The 25,366-nt window shown below is 40.1% G+C and overlaps 1 protein-coding gene across 1 annotated transcript in view; it reads right to left on the bottom strand.

The window, feature by feature from the left end:
* LOC126456373 (Down syndrome cell adhesion molecule-like protein Dscam2) overlaps positions 1 to 25,366 on the bottom strand; it is a 289,440-nt gene that overhangs the window by 92,054 nt on the left and 172,020 nt on the right. The window contains exons 16-21 of the mRNA XM_050092127.1: positions 11,239 to 11,385; positions 7,300 to 7,455; positions 3,321 to 3,460; positions 2,837 to 3,105; positions 2,530 to 2,684; positions 2,336 to 2,353 (exon numbers count right to left, since the gene is read on the bottom strand). Of these exons, the coding sequence (XP_049948084.1) occupies positions 2,336 to 2,353; positions 2,530 to 2,684; positions 2,837 to 3,105; positions 3,321 to 3,460; positions 7,300 to 7,455; positions 11,239 to 11,385 (885 nt within the window). The remainder of the gene's footprint in view (positions 1 to 2,335; positions 2,354 to 2,529; positions 2,685 to 2,836; positions 3,106 to 3,320; positions 3,461 to 7,299; positions 7,456 to 11,238; positions 11,386 to 25,366) is intronic.

Below are 25,366 nucleotides of genomic sequence, written 5' to 3'. Positions count from 1 at the left end.
CGAGCGGTCTAGGGCGCTGCAGCCATGGATTGTGCGGCTGGTCCCGGCGGAGGTTCGAGTCCTCCCTCGGGCATGGGTGTGTGTGTTTGTCCTTAGTATAATTTAGGTTAAGTAGTGTGTAAGCTCAGGGACTGATGACCTTAACAGTTAAGTCCCATAAGATTTCACAGACATTTGAACATTTTTTTTGTCGTCAGACTGTAAAAAACTTATCTGAAACTGCCTCGGCCCCACTTCGCAACCGCGATACGGCAGCCACGAGTGCTGTACTGGAACTCGTACTAGCAATGAACCAACAAACACCCGATTCTCTAAAGAATCGAATTCCCATGAATAAAACATCTTCAAACGTCAGATTCCACTGCAAATGCATTAATGTGTTATATATTTGACAAGTAGGTAAGCGAGAAGAAGTTTAGAAAACGTTTGAAATAGTGTTTAAAGTTTGTTGGAAGTAATCAGAGCGCTGTCATTCTCATATGCTTGATGAATACAGTCTGGGTAATTGGCTTCAAAACACGTGCACGGTTTCTAACTGTAATACGAGCACTTCTCATACTGTGATAAAGTTTTAACATAATATTGTGCCTCTTAATGAGTAGATTATGAAAGCATTTTGAAATTTTTAATTCTCCAATAATAATGTGAAATATTGACACTAACATTTTTATTGCCCCTGGAACGCGTTAGGCAGACAACCTGCATCTGGGATAGTGCACCGTGACCTGTGAACTGGGTTAGCGGTTTACTAGTATTGACACACATGAATTTTTCGAGTCAGTTAATGTAGAGGAAGCACTAATGATCTTAAGACTGTGATAGCATCAATGGCAATGAGTGTTTATATGATATTGTAGTACCTGTGTTGTTAAAAAGAACGATGCAATGTCCTTTGGAAACAGGCGACTACAGCCGTTATGAAATACCTCTGGCACTTAGGAATAATTAAATAGAGAGGAAAAAGACTAGAATATGAAAAATAGATTTAGTAATGCTTCAGAACGTTGCCATCGTTTAATACGCTGGACCGATCGCAGTCTGGTACTTCTGACGCACTTAATACACTGAGGTGACAAAAGTCATCGGATACCACCTAAGATTGTGTTGGACCTCCTTTTGTCCGGCGTAGTTCAGCATCTTGACGTGGCATGGACTCCACAAGTCATTGACAGTACCCTGCAGAATTATTGAGCCATGCTGCCTCTACAGCCGGCCATAATTGCGAAAGTGTTGCCGGACCACGATTTTGTGCATGAACTGACCTCTCTATTACGTCCCATAAATGTTTGATGGAATACCTGTTCGGCGATCAGGGTTGCCAAATCATTCGCTCGAATTGTCCAGAATGTTCTTTAAACCAATCGCGAATAATTAAGGCCCGGTGACGTGGCGCATTGTCAGCCACAAAAATTCCATCATTTGTTGGGAACAAATGGTCTGCAAGTAGCCGAACATAACCATCAGTTCAGTTGAACCAGAGGACCCACTCCAATCCACATAAACACAGCCCACACCATTATGGAGCCAACACCAGCTTCCACAATGCCTTGTTGACAACTTGGGTTCATGGCTTCGTGTGGACTGCGCCACGCTCGAGCCCGATCATTATCTCTTACCAACAGAAATCGCGACTCATCTGACCATGCCACGGTTTTCCAGTCGTCTAGAGTCCAGCTGATATGGTAACGAGCCCAGGAGAGGCTCCGTAGGCGATGAAGGCGATTTTGTACAGTTAGCAAAGGCACTCGCGTTGGTCGTCTGCTGCCATAGCCCATTAACGTCACATCTCGTCGCTCTGTCCTAACGGATACGTTCATCGTACGACTCACACTGATATCTGCGGATATTTCACGCAGTGTTGACCTGTGAGCACTGATAACTCAACGCAAACACCGCTGCTCTCGGTTGTTAAGTGAAAGCCATCGGCCACTGCTTTGTTCGTGGTGAGAGGTAATGCTTGAAATTTGGTATCCTCGGCACACTCCTGACTCTGCGGATGTCGGGATATTGAATTCCCTAAGGATTTCCGAAATGGAATGTCCCATGCGTTTAGCTCCAACTACCATTCCACGTGCGAAGTCTGTTAAATCCCAGTGTGCGGCCATAATCACTTCGGACACTTTTGATTATGAATCACCTGAGTACAAATGACAGCTACGCCAATACATTGCCCTTTTGTACCTTGTGAACACAATACTACCCCCATCTGTATATGTGTTTATCGCTATTCCGTGGCTTTTGTCGCCTCAGTGTATACACGGTCAAATCATTACAATAGGTACACATGGATTCTCAATTTCACAACAGCGAATTTGCAAATGAATAATTTACTTACTGCCTTTGCTTCTGCTCTCTTCGTAGGTTGCAGAAAAAAAGAGAAGAACAATTTATAGGAATTGAACTGTGTACAATTATAAAATACGTAAATTCAATGAAATAATGTATTTGAAGATGATTTTATCGACTGTAAGATATTACCACAAACTATTTTACTTCACTTTTGAGAAAGAAGTTCTTAAGATGCTCTACCTTGGACAGATACGGAATATACAATTTCTTCCTTCCCGAAAACGTTTTCTGCTGAACAAGAATAGTTTCCTGCATCCGTGCTCTGCACGGAGCTGATATAAACTGTGCCTTCAGAATTGATCTGTACATGTCTGTTTCCTTGGACAGTTTTTCCACTGAAGGGAAGTAACAACTCTGAATTAATTTCATGCATTCACTTAATGTATTACTGTACTAAGGCCTTCATAACAAATTAGTCACAATAATTTAAATGTTCTTAAGAAGAAAGTTGCACAGAAACTATTGTCAGAAACTGGAATCTACTTACCCTTTAGTCCAGTGTAAAAGTGGAGCGGGTTGTCCCACTGTTAAGCATGGCAGTCTAAGCTCTTCCTTCCATGCCACCGTCATCGATTCACTGAATGAAGCAATTCTGGCTGGAACGTGGTTGGTTGGTGCCTGTACCACTCGTCTCGATGGATTGCCCTCTCCGACGATAGTGAAGGCAGTTACCCAAAATTCGTATCTGTGGTGAGTTTCCAAATGCGATATACTGTAGTAGGTCTGCTCTGAAGGCAAATCGTACTGGTCCCTGTCCTGGTGATCATATTGATATCAATACACATCGGAAATATGTCTGTTAATAAGAGACCGATACTACAGTAGGTTATATTTAACATCATTGTGTCCTTCATATTAGTAGCTTGTACAGCAAAAAAAGTAATTTCAAAGGCCAATCATAGTCTAAGAAAGAACAGACACATAAAAGCAATGATTATTGAAGGCGTCTAACTTTCTTCTATAATACATACCAATCCAACCCCATCTATGGACCGCATGTATACTTTGTATTTCTTAATTCTTCCGTTCGGATATTTAGGAGCTCTCCAGGACAATAGTATTGTTCTTGAATCCATAACCAGTGCCTTAATGTCTTCAGGTTCTCCTGGAACTGAAGTATATGACAAAAATGAATACTCTTTTCGGTGTAGTTTTGGTTTGGGTCACCTACAAACTTCATTGTTATTTAAACATCCACATAAATTAAAACTGTACGGTGCTGGGAACTTAACAGAGACCTTTGAATGTTACTGGGAACATAAATAGACTAGTTGAGCTGTTAAAGCTCGTCTCAGGGTCACCTCAAATCATAAGTTTGACGACACACATTTGATAATTTACGGTAAGAATGTTTTCGCAAAAGGCAGAAGTCCATGTTCGATTCCCGATCGGGCACACAATTTTAATCTGTTATATCCGGGATCTACTGTACAGTAAAAACTTCATGTTGTTTAATAATACTCGTATGGTGCAAGGAAAGGCAGCACAAAACTGTGAAACCCGTAAAACATTTGACATGCCTGAATATGAACACTGCATAGCATGAATTGAAAGTAAAGAAGCAGGATCGGTTCGAAAAGATTTTTCCATACAAGTGACTTGCCATTTGGGGCTCCCTCTACCTCCCCCCGCCCACAACCCCCCCCCCCCCTTTCCATCGAACAATTTCATCCCTGTCAATTTTCACTACTAACTGTGATATGCACAGTATAGAACTCTAGCAGTGCCTCAAGCAGCCGCTACTGGTTGTGATACATTCTGTATAGAAATCACTGTTGGATCCCTCTGGCGCCCCTCTACAGGGAGAGGTCCCCAGCGGGGGGATAGACTTTTTGAAATTGTCTGTACGTCCCAAGTTTCACACAATGCAGCCATTTACCCTGCTGAGCCTTCATTTGCGAGTAATCGACATAAAAAAATCGGGATTTCGCGTGATGTACATCATCTTTGAAAAAGGAACGTTAAATAGACCGTTTGCAGAGTGTAATGGTTGACATACTGGCCTCTTGATGGCATGTTCGCCTTCGCTTGACACCCCGTTGTACCCGTATATTGAAAGATACTATGCTTTTTGCCTATTCAGTTCACCTATTATCATTTGAAGCTACTCTATCAGTTGCTCACTCCCTCGTCCTGACCTTCTGATATGTGTCTAAAATATGACGACAATCAGATACAAGGGGTTGACGGTGTTAAATTCTTGGAATTAAAACCCACGATAAATTCAACTGGGAGGAGCGTAACAGAAAACCGATGAAATACCTAGCAAATTATCTTTTGCAATGAGGATGTAGTCAGGCATGAGTGATATAAAAATAAAAAAGATCTTGCCTAAATTGCTTACTTTCATTCATAATGTCACAGAGAATCGAATTTTGGGACAACTCATCGAGCCAAGCCAAGCCAAGCCAGGCTACACAAAAGCTTGTAGTACGAATGTGAACTCAAGGACGTTTTGAAAAGGCTTGTCCGAGAATCCTGTATATTTTTCAAACCAACAGCTCAGTTTACGTTCAGTGAGTTCTAAAAATAAGAATCACTTACTTTCGTCCAGATAGGGGTCGAGTGAAACTACATGGGAGATTAAACTGTGTTCTGGACTGGGATTCGAACTTGTGACATCTGCCTTTCGCGGGTCAGTTTTATACTGACACCTCTCATCTGTCTTCCAAACTTCACAGAAGTTCTCTTGCTTACCTTGCAGGCTTAGAACTCCTTTCTTTCACAGTGTTGGTCCCGCAAGACATGCAGCAGATCTTCTGTGAAGGTTGGAAGCTAGGAGAGAGCTACTGTCGGAAATGAAGCAATGAGAGTGGGTCTGCGAGTTGTGCTTGGGTAGCTCGGTCGTTAGAGCGTTCTCTCGTGAAAGACAAACGTCCTAGGTTCGAGCTATAATTTGACACAAGTTTTTAATCAAGCAGGTAGCTTCAGATCAGCGTATATTCCGCTACAGAGCGAAAATTATATTCCTGAATGTCCATTATTCTTGTACACACATTTTCATGATGTGCCAACAGCAAAAAAAGTTTGTCTACTAATAAGGTTCAGTTGAAGAGGAGCAGACATATTTATTGGTGGCCAAATCCTTCTACTCCTCTGACGAATTCCCTAGTAGAACTGATTTGTACGTATATTCGTAATATCAAAGAAAATGGGTGTTATATAAAATGTGAGCTCTGAAAATCCTTAATTAATCAGTTATGTGCTAATTTCTCAATGTGTTACATTGTTTTGATGACATCATTAAGCTAACACAGGCAATAGATAGTCAAAATATTTAATACTTAATACAATATTTGTCACTACATGCTAGTACAACCCCCACCCCCCCACCCCCCACCACTCCCCATACACATATGTGCGCGTGCGCCCACACACACACACACACACACACACACACACACACACACACACACACAGAAAGACAGAGTATTATTATATAGGTCTACTATAAAACAAAGCAATATTCTTTTATTGAAAATGAGTATATGCAGGGCGACTTTTTCCTCCATATACGAATCATAGGGATTGATCGATGGGAGGATACGGAACAAAGAGGATCCAATAAACTTATGTCTGGAAATGGATGGTTTTCGTGCTAGAGACCATTTATTCAATCATACATTGTTATAGAGACTGCGGTCTAATACACGCTGTACCAAGCAGCTACAGTTCCAACATGTGGTGGAAATAGTTGCCATGTGCCTCAACGAATGCATGTACGCGCCGTACCATGATCTGCCTCACACGTTCACATCGGCCAGGCTGCATCCGAACAGTGTCAAAGGCAGCATGAACACATTGCTCCAGTGTCTCCACATCTGGAATGGGCTCCACGTACACGATACTCCCTCCAATGCGGCTGGAGCCCCTCGTTCTGTCCAGAGACCAGGAAAGACACGACTGAGATGCGTCCGGACGTTTACGACGAAGTGGGCTGCAGCATCATCATGTAGCAGCCACAAAACCTTTCGAATCATCAATGGCACTTCTTCCAGCATGTGAGGCAAAGTCAACCGTAAGAAACGCCGATAGTTCCGGTCTGTTAAGCGACGTGGAAGGAAACCTGGTCTCAAAATACTGTCGCCAGCTTTCCCGGCCCACGTATTCCGGTTGCACCCATACTGATGATTCGCTGTCACCATATCATGGGCGTTTTGCATACTATCCAACAGGTCACTGTTATGGAAGCTGAAGATACCACTCCGCGGAAAGGTGGACTCGTGTGTGAACACGATGGATGACACAAATTCCTGAATCGTGGTTGCCTGGTGAAGAAACCAGTGACAAAAACGCTCCCGATATGGAAAGTCTGTCGCTAGTAAGCCCTGCACACGCTGTAAGTGATAAGGGTGGTAACAATTGTCATGGAAAATGTTCCACGCGGTCGTCTGGTTTATCCTGTAGTAGTAAGCCAACTGCCTGGTACTGACACGGCAGTCGCCTTCCACAGTGTTAGTCACGTTTTCCTATAAGTGTGGTGTCCGAACATTTCGGGTACGTCCTTGATGTTACCTGCTTCCTGGAACGACACTGTCTCAGACAAACGGCGGAACACTGTTGCGAACATTGAATGCTGTGGTTGTTGTCGGCGGGGATAGGTCTACTAATAGAACCTTGCTGCCTGCCGCCCATTGCCATTTGCCTTTCCATAAGGAAACACCATGTAGGCAAGCTTTCGACTGGAATACGGAACCATTGTGTATAACGCTGTATCACATGCACTACAAGATGGGTCAGCAGGAGAAGTGGATCGGGCACAACATTACGAATTACTATGGCAGGAGAGGGCGTTAGGGCATGACGTTTAAAAAACAATAATAACCTTCTAAGAGGAAACCATCCATACTGTAACTGTGGCTGCGTGGTACAGAGCTTATTAGACTACGGTCTCTGTAACAAATCGTGATATATATAAAATAACAGAACACAGAGATCTCTCAAACTCACCATCTTCCTGTGTTCGGCAGAAGATAGGTCGACTAGGCACTCCATCCCCCTTTCGTGTGAAGGCTTTCACTTCTATGCTATAATTACAGAAAGGAACGAGATCCAAAAGTTCTAACTTGTTCTCTATTGTTGTATGTTCATCCATGGTAATCATATCTGAAAAATAGTTTAAACAAATATTAGATGATATTTCTATAGGAACAAGTATCATTTTACAGCTGCCTAGTGTTGATTAGTGGCGACACTCTGTATTTTCATGTTAAGTATGCAGCAGCAAAAGGGCTTTATTGTATGCACCTAATAGCTCTTTAGTTATGAAATTTATTGCCATGCAAAATTTTGACAAAAATTCAATTTATCTTGTAGCAGAGAGGAGGGGGGATTCGATCATGACATCAGAAATAGTAACGTTCATAATAAGTAAATTGAGTTAATTTTTGTTCTACCACAGACTGTGATGACGACTGTGTATAAAACGCATCTGTTTATAGCAAAGGAATTTAAAAAACGGTTTGAGGCATCTATCACTCTGATTTTAAGAAATGTTATGTTCAGCAGGTAGGAGTGTGTGATTAAGTTACTCATATAGCTAGGGCACTGCTTAAACACGTTGTCTGGGAGTCCCTGCACTCCTCTTGATTTTGTTTATTTTGGTACATGAATAGTTGTTTTCCTGGTATCCTCCGATGAAGCTGAAAACAAGCATTGTTGTCAGTATTGTGTTATTTTGTTTCAGTGCTGCATTATTGCGGTTGTGAAGTCGTGACTGATGTGAGCGGACTCAGTTACACTATTGAGGAGCGATTAGTGGTGTGTGTGGGGGGGGGGGGGGGGGGTGCACTAATCTCCATAGATAAGTGTGTTTGGAGATGACTTTGGTAAAGCCCCACCTTTTAAAGCATTTGGGAGAAATGTGCTTTAGTTTCAGTTAGTGTCAAAGAAAAACTTCATAGTCCGTGTAAAAGAAAGCGAGAGGAAATGTGTGCCACTTGTCACCCAGTCAACTGTGCGATCTCCAAATAGACCCATTTAAAAAAAGAGCCATAGAATTTCAAGTACCACAGTCAATTGAGAATATGAAAACGAAAGGATTTAGACTTATGTTTGTGAATGACTTGCATGACAACTACATGAAGCAGAGTGCTTCAACCTACCATGGGTTGTTATCACAATTGCCAAATATTGTGTCTCAGTCAGCAGTGTTGTTTTCTGATGAATGTGCAATACATTGCAATTCACGCAAGAAGAATGCCGTTTTCTGGTGCAAGAAAAGTCTCCACTATGTGCAACAATTGGAAAAGAACCCATGTCACGTTACAGTATTGTCCAGGATGTCACCATCCACAGCTCGTGGTCTAGTGGCTAGCATCGCTACCTCTGGATCATCGGGTCCTAGTTTCGATTCCCGGCCGGGTTGGGGATTTTCTCTGCCTGGGACTGGGTGTCTACGTTGTCATCATCATTTCCTTCTCCTCCTCCTCCTCATCATCATCATTTGTGACTGTGGCTACATTGGACTGTGTAAAAATAAATTGGACTTTGTACGGACGCTGATGACCGCGTAGTTGAGCGTCTCCCAAAACAAACATAATCATCATCATCAGGATGTTATCAGCGAGCGAGGTGGTGCAGTGATTAGCACACTGGACTCGCATTCAAGAGAACGATGGTTCATATCCCCGTCCAGCCATCTTGATTTAGGTTTCCCGTGATTTCCCTAAATGTCAGGATGGTTCTTTTGAAAAGGGAACGGCAGATTTCCTTCCGATCCTTCCCTAATCCCAGTTTCTCCTCCGTCTCTAATGACCTCACTGATGATGCGATGTTAAACACTAATCTCCTCCCCCTCCTTTGGGATGTCATCACAACGCCTGTTCTGATGGTTTTTTTTTTAAGTTTACATGAATGGAAATTCTTATTTGCAGTTTTAGCAAACGGGGTTAACATTTCAGCATGAAAAGAAGGGAATCACAAATCTCGTGTGATCATACGATGTAAGATTTCACGGGTGATACTGACATCACTTAAAACTTCCGAGCTATTATTTTGTTCAACGACCACGGCCTAATAGCCTCGAAGTTTCTGAGTGGAAGCATGTGTGGTTACAGAAGGGTGGAGATTCAGCATACATTGCTATTCATCCTTCATGAGCTCTTTGATGTACAAGTTCGAGGCTGCTGCGTTTAGCATGTTCTAACATCTCCAAGGCAAGTGAACTGGACACCATGAAGTCCAAAACTTACCACACTTGACAACAAATAATGAGAAATAACTATGTTCCGTGCTGCTCAAATCTGGTGCAAGACTTAAAAAGAATTTTGCAAAAGGTTTGACAAGGCATTTGGATGCAAAACTCCTGAGGTACACTGCAAGCCACGCAGAACAAGGAGACACATAGACGTCTGTGCACGAGGTGTGATGACAAATATACAGATCCGTTGGATACATACTCTTCATATGTAAATACTCTTATATACAATATAATGCTTTGACGTGGGAGCATGGAAACTTATCATACACACTGTACAGCACTGTTTGGTATTTGCCAATGTTTCAGCAATATTGAATTAAGAACGAATGAAACAAGAACATTTGTACAATGGAACAACCATATTAAACACAGCAACTAGAGACTTTCCTTGTTGCTGTCAGTGGAAATATTACTTAAACATACTACAACAATAATATGTGACAAGCCAATTATTTCTTGAAGTTTAACAGGAATCAACAAAAAATTGTTGATCAGTATTTCTATGACTTCATACCTGACAACATTAGTTCATAAATCCTAAGGAGAATAGTATACTGTAAATATTAGATTAGTATTAATGTACAAATTAATATTCATAACAAAATTTTATATATATTAAATTTTTATTTACACTGGTGTAAATTTCAAAACTTGCATGGATAATGTACAAAATATATGAGTAAGGGAAGGCCAAGCAATGTGGAAGGAAATGGTAAAAAATCTCTATTTATGTTATGCAACAAACAGTAATTTAAACAGAAAATGCACAGAAAAATATCCTTAATGATATTTGTAATACCAGTAATATGAGGAATAAAATATGAAAGATGGAAAATGAAATTATTCGTTGGACAGTTTAATATCTCCAAATGAATAAGAAAAATGTTGATATTGTCCCTAAAAGTACAATACCTACCAAAATAACTGATATACAAATTAATGTTTGTGGCAAAGCTTAGAATGTGATGAACATACATAATGAAATCAATGTTGTGGCAAAAATTAGGAAAGAAATTCTGTCCGCTTGTACATCAAACAATAGATATGTTATGCATGAACACTGAGAAGACAGACACAAACATGAAAATTTTTCCTTAACATGTGTCTCGCTGACGATTTGCACAGACATCAATATCAGGATACAGTTTCTTATTCTTAGAAATTCTGGTAGTTTCAGAAATATAGCATCGGTAATTTGCTTCTTTGTTAGAAAATTCGCCTGCTAAGATGATTTAATGTAAAGAATTTGATTTATAGAATGATACACATGTCTTGGCTAATAAGTATGTTTAACTTATGACTCTTAGCTTCAGTTAAATGAAATATAAAGCAGCTGTCTTTGTTACAAAATATTTCAAGTATGATCTTTGCAAACAATGTGACTGAGCTAGAGTACAAGTTATAATATTGCTATTGCTTGTTTTAATTTCTTAAATGTCTTTCAAAAAAGAAATAATGTTTCTTGGGTAGCGTTAAGTGTTTTTCATTTCTAGAGTTTTATTTTAGTAGCCATCCTTTTGGTTACCTACCAATTTAAATTTTTTTTGAAAAAGAAAATGGAGCAGTCTAGGAGTATACATTTATTGAAATTAACAATATAGTTGTCATGTATCAACAACTAACTAATCAAAATTTAGAATAAATCTGTGGTTGATCAAAGTAGAATGTCACTAAAACATTTAACTTACCATCCCAGTTGGAAAGCGCATGGTATACAACTCTGTAGCCCACTAGGATGCCATTTATTTCTTTGACTGGAGGTGGTGACCACAGAACCAGAATGCTATACGCTGATAAAGCAGTGCACTGTACATCAGTTGGAGGAGCTCCAGGAACTGAAATAAACCTACAGTGTTCAAATTTCTGTGTGGTAAATTTCACCAAATGAGTATGCAGTAAGAATACGTCAACTAATTTTAAATTTATAAACATTTCCTGTGTGGGTGAAATAATACTAAAACAGCAACATCTACAGAATAGACTACCATGTAAGAGAATAATTATTTAGCAATAGGAGTATTTGGGGAGAAACAGAAGTCTCACTGTGGCATAGAAACTAAATAATATACTTAACAATCTCGGAAGAAAATGATGGAGGTAGGGGAAGGATGGGAAGGTGTTAAGGGCGACAAATAATATTGAAGTAATATGGAACTTCCAACACTGTAAATGCACATTATCTGGAAATTCCTAATAATAAGATCTGATAAGTCTTAAAACATGAACTATTATTATCATCATAATTAGCAGCAAAAATAGCAACAGTCTGGAGAACCACCATAAGAAGAAGTGGAGTCCATTCATGGAATATTAACTTAAGAGGTTAAAGAGCGAATGTAGGAGATAAAAATATTCTTTGGACCAAATTTGACCTTTGACCATTGGGTTGCCTACATTCAGGGGGAGGGGCAAGCACATGGTGACATTATGAACCGACTCTCTCCAAAGCCATACCCCTTTTCTAAATCACAGCCATCCCCTCCACTTCCCCTTCCTTCTTTATTCTCTCCCCCCCCCCATAAATTGGACCTCCTCCCCTCTCCCCTTTCCCTCCCTATCACATTCTTAAGCCATGTCCCCCCTTTTTTCTTAAGCCATGTCCCCCCATTTTTTTTAGAACTAGTGCTTATAACCTGACACACATATGCAGGTCTTCCAATAATAGCTCAGTATTTTACTGTCCAATCACATTTCTCAACTTCTCCTTAAATCCCTACCCCATTTCCCAGAAACATTCTAATCAGAGCTTTTCTAAGCCCTCTGTGGTATTTCGTGGTCTTCGAGTAATAGCTCAGTATGTTATCGTTCACTCACATTTATCAACTCCTTGTTAAACCCCGGTACCTTTCTTGGAAATAGCTCGATCAGAGAACATCTAAGCTAGCTCACATATTTAGCCCAGTCACAGTTCAATATTTTATTGTCATATCAGCTCACCCAATACATTTCTCGTGTCCTTCTAACTTACGTCCTTTTCTTCAAAGCAGGCCAATCAGAAGGCTTCCTAGAGCAAGATGTGGAGTGACGTAGCACCATTCTCCTCCGGTAGTGCTGACAATTGCATAATGTGTTCATAGCATCGAAAATACTCGTGCTAACGTCAATGTTAGTTCACTTTCTGTACTCTAGGAGGCTCAAAACAGTGAAATATTACACTATGACTAGTCTTGAAGTATATTATTCACTTATTTCAGAAATGATTCACGTAACAAAACACCACTTTCACTTTAGGGGTGAAGATTATAGTGCCTAATGTTCTACATTAGAAAAATATAGCTAACGTTATTGGCTGGCTAACATATCATTTTATTAGTTTAGATTTTAAGCCTGGTTGGGATCTTGTTCCAGTGGTGGTACAAAAACGAGCTCTCATCAAATGCTATTTTTAGAAGTCTTTCACTGATGGCTCACTTCAACAGCCATCATTTTAGGAGAGAAGATAATAACGCATAATGTTCTACAGTAGAATAATTGTAACTGTCGAGTTGTTATTCCCCTTTTGTGTGTTTCGATTCTGAGGACGTAAAACGGAGAAATACTGTACTACGAGTAGAGATGGGTAGTTCGCGAACGAACGGGTGCAAAGGAACGGTTCACCAAGATGAACGGAAGGACCGAGGAACGAATTCCAAGGAACGATCGGTTCTTAGTTCACTTCGGCCGCGGCCGTCTACTTACAGTTCCCGGGAACGAGGAACGATCGGTTGATAGTTCACTTCGGTCGTGGCGGTCTGCTTATAGTTCCCGGGAACGAGGAACGATCGGTTCATAGTTCACTAGTTCACTTCGGCAGTTCTCGTTCCATCCTCGGTCGCGTGCTCGTCTCAGTCTCGGTCTCCCTCGGCCGCACTCGTCGTTCTTCGCATGACCACCTGTCTCAGTTCCACTGCCGACTGCTCCTAGTTAGTTCAGTATCCAGTTGTTCGTTTCGTTCACTGCGCTCGCCTATTTTACATGTGTTCCAAACTGTTCTTGCAGTTGGTTCTGGCTATTCAGCGTCCACAACCGGTAATCAAAAAGTATTTTATAGTTACGTAAATTACATAAAAATTACGTTGTATGTAATAGGTACGTCTTTTCACGTAATAAAAGGGCATATCAGCTCACTTCATTATATTGATGAACAGCAGATGACATACTCATAACAAGGCAAGTTTTTTCGTTATTCATATATTTTTTGGTTTCATCGACTTTCAATAATTTGCTTAACTTTTAGTGTAAGAAAATTCATATAAAACGATTTTCGTGTATCTTTCATACACAAAACATTACATTTAGGAAGGCTCTAATTATTTTTAAGTTTGGTTTTTTCCAATTTGTATTACCTGCTAGTTTGGTTTCTTTGAAAAAAAAGAAAAAAAGTGCGTTGTGGGTCATTTTGGCTCAGTAGGAAAAGCGGTGCCTCTCCATTTGAAAAGACATAGCTTGCCATAAAATCGTATTTACTTATTATCTCAAAAACATTTGTTCAGAAGGAGCTTTCAAACCAAAAACTTCGTTACTGCGAACTTAATTATTATTATTATTGCTCATTAACTTTAATAATGAAACACAAAAACCAAATTTTTACTAAGCGTGTGACGCAAGTATGAGAAAACCACATTTTATTCTATGCTTCCATAAAGTCTCTAATTTGCCTACTAACTCCGAGACAACGTGAAATATATATAGGGTGAAACGATTATTGTTTACAATGTAGCATAGCTATGTAGTGGAAGTCGAAACGAAGAATTTTATACAAGACCCTTGTGGTCTATTAAGTTGGGAAACAGCCACCAACAGGTTTACAAGACTACATGAGCTATAGCCCATGAGGGTCGCGTGAGATTTTCATGTTCTTGTCTGTTTGTTGTATCTGCTCGTAACGGGCAACACATCGTTCGTAACTGGCGAGCAGTCTGTACTCGGGGCCGGTTTTACGTGCGCCACCCTGTATTATTTCCCTGCGATCAGCCACACAAGACTACGCTTGGCTAAACGAGAGGTTCTGCAGAATCACAGAAATTACTTCTAAAAGTGTGTAAGAATTCTGTACTGAATAAAAACTCTATACTTCAGATGGGGGGGGGGGGAGGCAAGTGCCCCCTCTTGGCGCCCTCCATCCTTCAGTCACCTACACTACTAGTTTTCAGTTTTTCATAAGAACCATATACCAAGCACAAATGAACGGTGAAGGAGTAAAAATGAACGGTTCCCAAAAAGAACGATCAGCAGTGAAATAGTTCCCAAGGATGAACAAGTTTGCCCATCTCTAATTACGAGCAGTTACAGGCTTATTATGCTTATGTAGGTATTGTGAACAGTATGCACCTAAACATATAGGTGTCAATCTCATAGGTGTCGGTTTTGTCTCGTATTTTAACGGTCTGGAAAAAAAAAGGATTTGAAGGTCCAGTCATCTGCACATGAAAATCAATAAGTTATTTTATTTTGCTGTTTTTGAAAATGAGATGTACATATTTGTGAGTAAAATGTAAAACAGTTGTTTACTTACTATATAGCCCCCAAAACAGTTTTACGCTATTAAGTGACTAAATGTCGAGTAAAACAAGTTCAATTTTAATGATAGTGTTGTATGTGAGGAAGAATAAATGCAATATTAACAATATCATTACTGCCTGTGAAGCATTTCTATCACAGACGTACAATAAGACTCCTTTACAATTCCGTAGGTCTGGAAACCATTTGAAATTCAACAAAAAGCACAACTTCTTTTGTATTGTGCTATTTGTCTTCGTTATTTTTTGAAGATGCTATTAATTTTGTGTGTGAGCTGATTGTGGTGTATTACGAAGGGCCACATATGTGTTTGTGTTGTGGGATGCCATTTCTGGTGTGAAACTACACTATGTGTTACAGTTGTGTGTTATTACATCTGGACTGTTCTTATTTCTGCTATCTTCTGTTTGTACGTTTTAATGGCGTTATGCAGCTTCAGTGCCAGCTTGATTTTATATCCATACTTTTGTTCTAACGCCAATGATCATGTCCTTTTTGACACCAGAGAACCGTTTCCACGTTACAACAACTGCACTGTTTTTCCGCGTTTCCCCGACATGCTTTATATATCCTCCATTGCTAGTACTGCCACCTGCTGTCTATGAATGTTTTTTAAACGCTGATGTCGAGCGTGGTCGGTGGTCACATTAATGTGAATGGACTGTGTAGTTATTCAGGGACCACAATCTACTCTGAGAAGTGGCGTCTGAAGTTGCAAATAGACCCTCTGATTTTGTAATCATTTGAATTTTGGAGCTTGTGGCGCAGAAATAAAAATTTTAAGGTGTAAACAGTAATAGTATCTACAGGGTGTTACAAAAAGGTACGGCCAAACTTTCAGGAAACATTTCTCACACACAAATAAAGAAAAGATGTTATGTGGACATGTGTCCGGAAAAGCTTAATTTCCATGTTAGAGCTCATTTTAGTTTCGTCAGTATGTACTGTACTTCCTCGATTCACCGCCATGATTTCATACGGGATACTCTACCTGTGCTGCTAGAACATGTGCCTTTACAAGTACGACACAACATGTGGTTCATGCCTGATGGAGCTCCTGCACATTTCAATCGAAGTGTTTGTACGCTTCTCAACAACAGATTCGGTGACCGATGGATTGGAAGAGGCGGACCAATTCCATGGCCTCCACGCTCTCCTGACCTCAACCGTCTTGACTTTCATTGATGGGGGCATTTGAAAGCTCTTGTCTACGCAACCCCGGTACCAAATGTAGAGACTCTTCGTGCTCGTATTGTGGACGTCTGTGATACAATACGCCATTCTCCAGGGCTGCATCAGCGCATCAGGGATTCCATGCGACGGAGGGTGGATGCATGTATCCTCGCTAACGGAGGACACTTTGAACATTTCCTGTAACAAAGTGTTTGAAGTCACGCTGGTAGGTTCTGTTGCTGTGTGTTTCCATTCCATGATTAATGTGATTTGAAGAGAAGTAATAAAATGAGCTCTAACATGGAAACTAGGCTTTTCCGGACACATGTCCACATAACATATTTTCTTTCTTTGTGTGTGAGGAATGTTTCCTGAAAGTTTGTCCGTACCTTTTTGTAACACCCTGTATACATTGGGCTCCATCTGACGATTCTGAGTTATTTATGAACCAATTACACGCATTATTAACTTTCAAATAGAACGACGTATCGCAATATTAAATGGGCATTTTAATTTAAATGTCCAGAGCAAATACATAATACAGCTAAACTCTAGCCCATTGTAATTCCGTATCATCTGACACTCCCTCATACGATTTATAAGAAGAGTTATGGTAATCAGCAGTGCTGCCATTGAAATTTCTATAGAAACATCGAGACAGCGAAACAAATTGTATAAATATTTGAAGTCAAACTATAGGACTAAGGAATGAAAAAGGAACTGAAGACTAATAACCAAAAAACGAGTTGTATTAGCACAGTGGGAAGGCGTATGAAATCAAAATGGTGGTATGATGGTGTTTGGACTGTCGAGAGGCCTCAATCCAGGAAATACGTCAACGTTTGCCAGTTTTGTCTTTTAATGGAACAATATTTTCTGCCACGCTGACTCAACAACTGTGTGAGTCACCTTATCTTAGGACTTAGATTGTACAAAATACGATGGTACCCACAATTAATTAGATCTTGGGCGAAAAATGTTAACTCCGTACGTTAGTTAGATTAAATTACTTAAGCCTTCATGCCAACACATTGGCTATCCATATCAGCAAAAGTGATAGTATGTATAAACATGTGAAACTTAAGCCTACATTTCAATTTACAATAACTTCAAAAGGTAATGAACGTAGAATTTCTGTGAGCTGCTGATTTAGTCTGTTGTAGAGTTCAAATATAGTGTAATGCTTGTTGTTTCAAATTTATGACGGACTGTCAGTGTAACTTCATTTTAACTATCGAAATCAGTATTACTGTAAGAAGGTTAATCGACATAATTAATTAAATTGGTTGGTAGAACATTTGTACAGGTTTGCACTAGCAAAATTAGTTCCAATTTAGATTCAAATAGATGGACTCCAAAAATTCTGTAAAGAGCTTGCGTGTTAACGATTGGGTACACATAGGAATATTCTGTGTCAAGTGGTGCTACGTGACAAATGTAAATTAAACGTGATTTCCAAGCCAAGGAAAGTTACTAATCCTGATAGTAACATTCAACGCAGATAAACAAGTGGAGGATCTAATTTCAAGCGGTGTAGAAGAGTCATCGAACGAACTCTGTAGAGTAGGTAATTTATGGTAACTGTATGGTTTATCTGGACTGATCGTATATTGTATATTGAGCTGAATAATATTTCCAAATCACAGTTACAAAAGATCGTGTTATGAAACGGACACTTTTGTGAGCTGAATAATATTTCCAAATCACAATTACAAAAGGTCATGCTATGAAAGGGGCACTTCATATACTATAAAATAGGGCAAGTATTTGTTAATCTCACGGAAATGATTCGTAGCTGGAACTGAAATGAAGGGGAGGTGGCATTACAGACTTATACTGCACGTTGTTTTGATGCTGGCGCCGCCATGTTTGATGACCCAAAATATTAATAGGTTATTTTTTACGTGGAGACTGTTTACAATTGCTTTTTGTTCGTAATTTCTTCCGTGTGTATGCGAGAGTTGTTTTAAATAGTAACTATTTTTGTGTTTACGCCAATAACATAGTCACGAATGGATTTTCAAATTTTTTCTGTTCTTAATGCGTGTTCGATTCAGTAATACGACGAACTTGCTCTCGTAAGTGTAACTTTCTTTTTGTTTCTACGTTTCAAACAACCAGGAAGAGAAGTATGTGATCTGAAAAGCATGCATTTGTAATCCATTTCAGTCCTCTTTTACGGTAGTTGCATCTATAGCTGGTGAAGCCAGAACTACGAAAACAATGTTTGTTTGCATATTGATACTGATTCTTACTCGTAACATTTTCAACTTCCAAATCATATGCCCAATATGGTATGCTAATATTCACGTTTCCAAAAACTTACCTACGCTTTATTAGTTAGCCCATAAATGTGTGTAATAAGCAAGGAAGTAAACAACGTTTGCTACCTAGATTCGTGGATGTCGACAAAGTGAAAGAGTCTTGAAATGTCGGAGGAACAAAACTGTGTGGACGTATGCCTCTATGCAAACAGAATTATTGTTTTATTAGACTGTCAGCGTGACACTGTTATTGTAGTTTAAATGTCATCCCACTCTGAAATCTTACCTATGAATTATTATTCACTTTGTTGCCAATAATAGCAAAAAACGATAAATTCATTTCTGATAGAATGTTCCAGCAATTTTCCATTCAACAAATCCCGGCCAGTGCGGCCGCGTGGTTCTGGGAGCTTCAGTCTGGAATCGCTCGACCGCTACGGTCGCGGGTTCGAATCCTGTCTCGGGCATGGATTTGTGTGATGTTCTTAGATTAGTTAGGTTTAAGTAGTGCTAAGTTCGAGGGGATTTATGACCTCAGACGTTAAGTCCCATAGCGCTCAGAGCCATTTGAACCATTCAACAAATGGTACCTGTCGATCACCTACACGTTGTAAACGAAGTTCTGACTATTACATTGCATGGTAATAACGCGTAGACGGATATATAATTGCACCAAATTGTGCATACAAAGTAGACAGGAAAATAGATTTTTCTCAGTAAGTTCAGGGGAAACACTCACGTGTTATCGGTATTGTGCATGAAGTTATTTCTCAAGTGAGACGAAGGCTTCAGGAAAGCCTAAGAATCAAGATGAACCTTCCAGTACTGTGCAGAATACATGTACAAGGAAAAGAAGAGTGTTGGGGCGTATTTCTGATTCTTCAAACAGATTACGAGCCATGAATCACGTTACAGATGACGATCGTATGTGCTTACAGTTGAGGTTTTTTCAGAATGTTCCATTTATAGAAAGAAATAGATTAAATTATAAGGTGCTTATTAATAGAGACGGATAAATACGGTATGTTCAGGCACCTCAGTCAACATTCTTGGCACTGCATGGCGTCACAAACAGACATATTACCCTTAAAAAGGCATTGACTGCTATAGGGAAAACATATGTGGAGATCAGAGGAACACTTAACACTAAACCGAACAAACTTAAAGAAGAAACAGTCTATAAAGAGAATCATCAATTACAGTCACTGAGAGGCCGTGAATCACATTATAGCAGTCATGATAGCAGACGGTTATTTTTACCACATGAACTACACCTGTTATATTCAGAGAAAAATCCTCCAAACCCTGTGTCACACGAACAATATCAAATGATTTTGTGACTAACTACGACGTAAGTTTTGGATGCCTGTAAGGGGACCGTAGGCCCTTACTATAAATTTGCACTCGGCACAGGTCGATAGGGCGAACAATCGATTGTGTCGTGTTGCGAGAACGAGTGTGGAGTTGAACCAGTGCCATGTTGCGGGTAGAGGTGTGTGGAGGTTTTTGTTGAAATACAAGGCTTTTAACGGAGAAGGGAGTCGCCATCGCCGCGGTTAGACGCCTTTGTACTAGAATAATACCGGGAAGGTGAAGAAGTATTATTACGAAAGTGATCAATGACATTTCTAGGGCCGATATTTGGTTTCGCGTCTACCGCGCCGGCATCTCCTTGGATTGCAGTGTTGGATTGCAGTGTTGGATACAGTGATGGTTTAGCGTGTGACGATAATGGAAAATGAAGAAGCCTGTGCTGAGATTAGCCGTAATTAGATATGTATGACGAAGGCAGTGGCTGTCTCCTTTTTCTTGTGTTTTTGAGACGAATATAGGTTCGTAATTAGTGAAACTGTGTTGGTGTTTTTCTTGTTACCAGACATTTCATTATCACAGTATTGAACAGGACGAACTGGAAAGTAACAACTTCCGTAGCAGTCAATTCCGATTACCAGCCCCATTAGGTACACGGTCATATTTATAATACATATTGGGCTGCTATTCGATCAGATCAGGTCGGGATAAATAAACGGAGGTGTTACACCTTGGCGACCATGACAGGACTAGTGCAATCTTCGGACGAATCGTAAAGAACAATAGATAATTTTATCTTGCTTAAAGCGAGAAAATATTTTTCAATTTCGGATGAAGACAGAGTATAAACTTTAAAATCATGACAAGAAACAGTGCATCTTGAACAATACGAAGTAATAGCATCTTACGATTGTGAATAAACTGTTTTTTCTCGCCATATTAGATAAGAGTAATAGTGTCGATAAACTGTGTTATAATGTGCAAACGCGTAAATCCGCACGAAAAACTGTGAAAAGTGAACGCTAAAGAAAGACACGCGTGAACATTACCACAACAAAACGAGCTAAGAATTCGTCACGGAAGCTTTTAAAGAAGTGTTTAGTAGTAATGTTATGACCGACATTGCTTTTTGAATAATGAAAATCGAGCAACTTCATGTGGACCCATAAACTGTTATGCAGGCGACAATTTATGTGGCGACGCAATTGCTGAATGACGTCACGCAGACCCGTGCAGCAGCTGCGCCAAAGAGCTTCGATCCGCGATGTGATTTCACACGTCATCCCAACTACCTGTGAAGGAGTAGGTCAGACGCAGACGCACTACACTGGACAGCGGTCAGCGCGACTTCGAGACACCGAGTGCCAACCCGGCATCTAGCGGTCGAACTACAAACTACTCCCGCCTGCAGCGCCACGGAGCAGCCGACTGAGAACTACGACGACTCGCCACAGATCTTCAGCGCGACTTCATGCGGCTCTGGTGGCAGTACAGCGCCACGCCCACTTCAAACGTCAAAACATGGCGACTCGTGGTTACGTCAGTTGGTGAGTGAAGACAACTGGTTAGCATAACATTAAATTGCAGTATACTGTCTTCACGATAAATAAACAGTTTTAAACTGTGTTTCACCTTAGAACAAGTGCCCAATTACAGTAATTTCCGAAAAGTTTACGAAACATACTCTGAAATATAGCATACTTATTTATGCATACTGCGCTGTCTAAATGGTGATTATACAGATATGCTCATTGTTTTTGGAGATTTTACATTTATAGATTCAATTAATGGTGTGATTTGTCTTATTTAATACATTTTACATAAACTGTGTACGTGAAAATTGATATTTGTATTTATTAGGTCTTGAGAGTTGTTATGTTCAGTACTCATACGTATTGTATCAATTTTGAAATTAACTGAAGATACTGCAGTTACTGTTTGATTAGTTTAGCGATAATCAGGAGTGTTTTGGGTTACAAGAGGTTATTTTATATTACTTGCTTGTGCATTAAAAATAAACCAAACATGTCTGCCGAAGATAAGCAGGTTTGTGAGGCAGTAGCTGAAAAGAAAGGGATAGGACAGGAAGACAGAGGTGATTCAGGAATCAGTGATTATGGATTGTCATTAGAAAGCCCATTAGCACATTCAACTAGTTATCCCGAGACACCGGGACAAACGACCAGAGATAATCCAGTTTCAGAGGGTGAGGATATATGGTTGATGTTAGCAGACCTGCTAAAGGAGACCAAGGCAACAAAAAAGAAATTAGAAGAAACTAGAGAAAGGGAAGAAATATTCCGCAAATCATTAATGGAAGGTTTACAAGAAACTAGAGAAAGGGAAGAAATATTCCTCAAATCATTAAAGGAAGATTTACAAGAAACCAAAGAAAGCTTAGAAAAATCATTTAAGGAAACTCTAGCACAAGAGATCAAAACATCACAAATGAAGATAGAATATAATCTGAAGAAGGAAATGCAGGAGTTACAAGAACGACTGAAGATGGACATGAACGAGAGAGAGAGTAGGCTACAGAAGAGCATAGGCCAAGTCCAGGGAGATGTGGAGAAGATGGAAGGAAAGTTAACAAAAAAGATAGAAGACGATATTGAAGAAACTAATGCCGAATTGGGAGAAAGGATCACCAAAGTGGAAACAAATTGCAATCATCGAATCGCTGAGGTGACGCAGATGCAGAAACAATGCAATGATGCGGTTAAGGGGATAGGAGATAGGCAAAACCAACTGGCTGTCAATCTGAGAAATGCTATAGCCGTGCAACAAGAAGAGGATAACAAGAGGGTTGCAATGGAAGTCAGGCAATTACAACAGGGAGTGCAACATTTGGAGAGCAAGACAGAAGAAATTGATAAACGAATTAGCAATGCCACTTTAAGCGTTGGGGAAGGTAGAGTCATTACCTTGATGAGCGGTGATAATCGGTACGTCCAAAATAATACAGGGCAGAAGTTTAAACCAAAAGGAGGGTTGCACCCAATGATATTTATGAAACGATTAAAAGGAGTTTTCCCAGCACATTTCAAAGACGCAGACAAGATTCAATTTGCGATTGATAGGATGGAAGGTGAGGCCTTCACTTGGGGAGTCAGGAAGAAGGAAGGGACTACTAGTTATGATCAGTTTGAAGGGGAATTCTTGAAGAAATACTGGTCCAAAAGTCATCAGTGTGCAGCACGAGAGGATCGACGTAAAGAGGATAAGATCAGTAAAAAGTTGGAGGAAATGACACACCTAGATGGGGAGATTAAGAGGAAATGAGCCACAGTGTTATACAGGCGTCATAAGGTATTTTCTGAACGGCCAGGTATCATGAAAGAGGTGGAGTGTAAGCTAAAGATAAAGAACCATAAACCGTTCAATATAAAACAGTATTCCATTGCCCAGGCGAAAAGAAGAGCAGTAGATGAAGAGATACAGAGGATGATGGACCTCGGTGTTATAGAAAGGGCCAACAGTCAATATAACAACCCCCTATTTGTTGTTGATAAGAAGGATGAAAAGGTGAGGATAGCTTTGGATGCACGAACAGTGAACAAGATCATTGACTTGGAGCGGGACAAGCCTGAGACTATAGAAGAACTGATTCAAAAATTCCGAGGAGCAAAGGTACTTAGTAGTATCGACTTAACTGCTGGTTACTGGCAAATACCATTGGCCACAGAGTCCCGCCAGTATACAGCATTTACTTATGGAGGGAGGTGCTATCAATTTAGAGTGTTGCCGTTTAGGCTTAATGTGTCAGTGTCTGAGTTCATAAGAACAATGGATAAGATACTGGGCGAGGAGTTACTTAAAAAGGTCACCGTCTATGTGGATGACCTCTTGATAGCAAGTGAATCATGGGAAGAACATTTGAAGAGATTGGATGCAGTCTTGGAAGCTTTTGAAACCGCAGGGTTAACTGTAAACCTGGACAAGTCGGAATTTGGCAAATCAAAGATAAAATTCCTGGGCCATATAATATCAGAGGATAGTATCTATCCTGATCCTAGTAAAATGGAGGCTATTAAAAATTTTCTGACCCACCATAGTAAGGAGCAGTTGCGAGCATTCTTTGGGGTTTGTGAGTTTTATAGAAAATTTGTCAAAGGATCCGTACTTAATGCCCCAAGTATGAGGGAATTGACCAAGGCGAGGATGACGTGGCATTGGAGTGCAGAGTGCCAAACCGAGTTTGAGTATATCAAGGAAGCACTATATAGTGCAGACATATTGTACCACCCAGATTTTTCCAAGGATTTTTATTTGGGAGCAGACAGCTCTGACTATAGACTGGGGATACATTTGTACCAAATGGAGAGGAGCGGAAATGGCGAGAGTGTAAGAACAATAGCGTTCGGTAGCAGGAGTTTAAATGCTTGGGAGAGGAAATATTCGATTACTGAAAGGGAGGCATTGGCAATTGTATGGGGGTTTAAGTGGTTCCGTTATTATTTGGCGGGGAGGCATGTGAAAGTAGTGACTGACCATAAGGCCCTTACATTTCTGACCACAAGCAAGTTGAGGCATAGCAGACTAATGCGAAGGGCCCTGGCATTACAGAACTATGACTTCGAGATAATTTATGAGCCAGGAGCAACCCATAGAATACCTGATGCCTTGTCAAGATTACCAGGTGACTCGAGAGGAATGTTGGTAGACAGCCCAGAAGGAGAAGGAGTTAGAATTAACCTGATGAAAGGAGTACACTATAAAGAATTCATAAGGAAGTTCCTAAAGAATGTGCACAGGGAACAGAACGAGGACGAGAAATTAAAGACAGTTAAAAACAAATACAGGTGTGCAGGAGAGGAAAGAATTTGCACATTTTATTATATTCATAATGGGATACTTTATAAAAGAAACAAGGAGAGTGAGGAGAAATGGAAACTCTGTGTGCCTGAGCATGTGGTAGAGAAATTAATTTGGTATACGCACTATAGTAATGTGCATTATGGACCGAAGAAGTGTCTGGAAAAGTTGAAGTTAGATTGTGCATTCAACAGCATGGGAAGGCATATACGTAAGATAGTGAGTACATGTGACACTTGTCAAAAATCTAAAACGACTACAGTACAGCACAAAGGATATAAGCATCCAACTGTACCAACAGCAATTAAGGACATAGTTGCAGTGGATCTCTTTGGGCCACTTCCTGCATCACGAGGGAATTACACACAAATCTTAGTAGTGGAAGAACTGGTTTCCAAGTACATAAAATTTTACCCGTTAAAGAAAGCCACTAGTAGAGCCATCATTAACCAGTTTAAGAAAGACTATTTTCAAAAGGTGTGTATTCGTAAGCGAATTTTGAGTGATAATGGGTCACAATTTAGGTCAAAGAGTGGACAGAGATGCTGAATGAACACAAAATAGAGCAAACTGCCATTTCTAGATATAGGCCAGCTTCTAACCCTGCAGAACGAACAGTGAAGGAATTGAACCGTTTATGCCGAACATACTGTCATAGGAAGCATGGTTCATGGAAAGAATACCTGGAAGAATTTGAGCGGGTCAGGAATCACCTCCCGCATGATTATACAGGGTTTGCACCATGTGAAGTATT

Source organism: Schistocerca serialis, chromosome 2 (assembly GCF_023864345.2).
Source record: "Schistocerca serialis cubense isolate TAMUIC-IGC-003099 chromosome 2, iqSchSeri2.2, whole genome shotgun sequence".
NCBI classification, from domain to species: domain Eukaryota; kingdom Metazoa; phylum Arthropoda; class Insecta; order Orthoptera; family Acrididae; genus Schistocerca; species Schistocerca serialis.
Note: the sequence above shows the minus strand (reverse complement) of the source record. Positions and strands in the feature narration are given on the sequence as shown.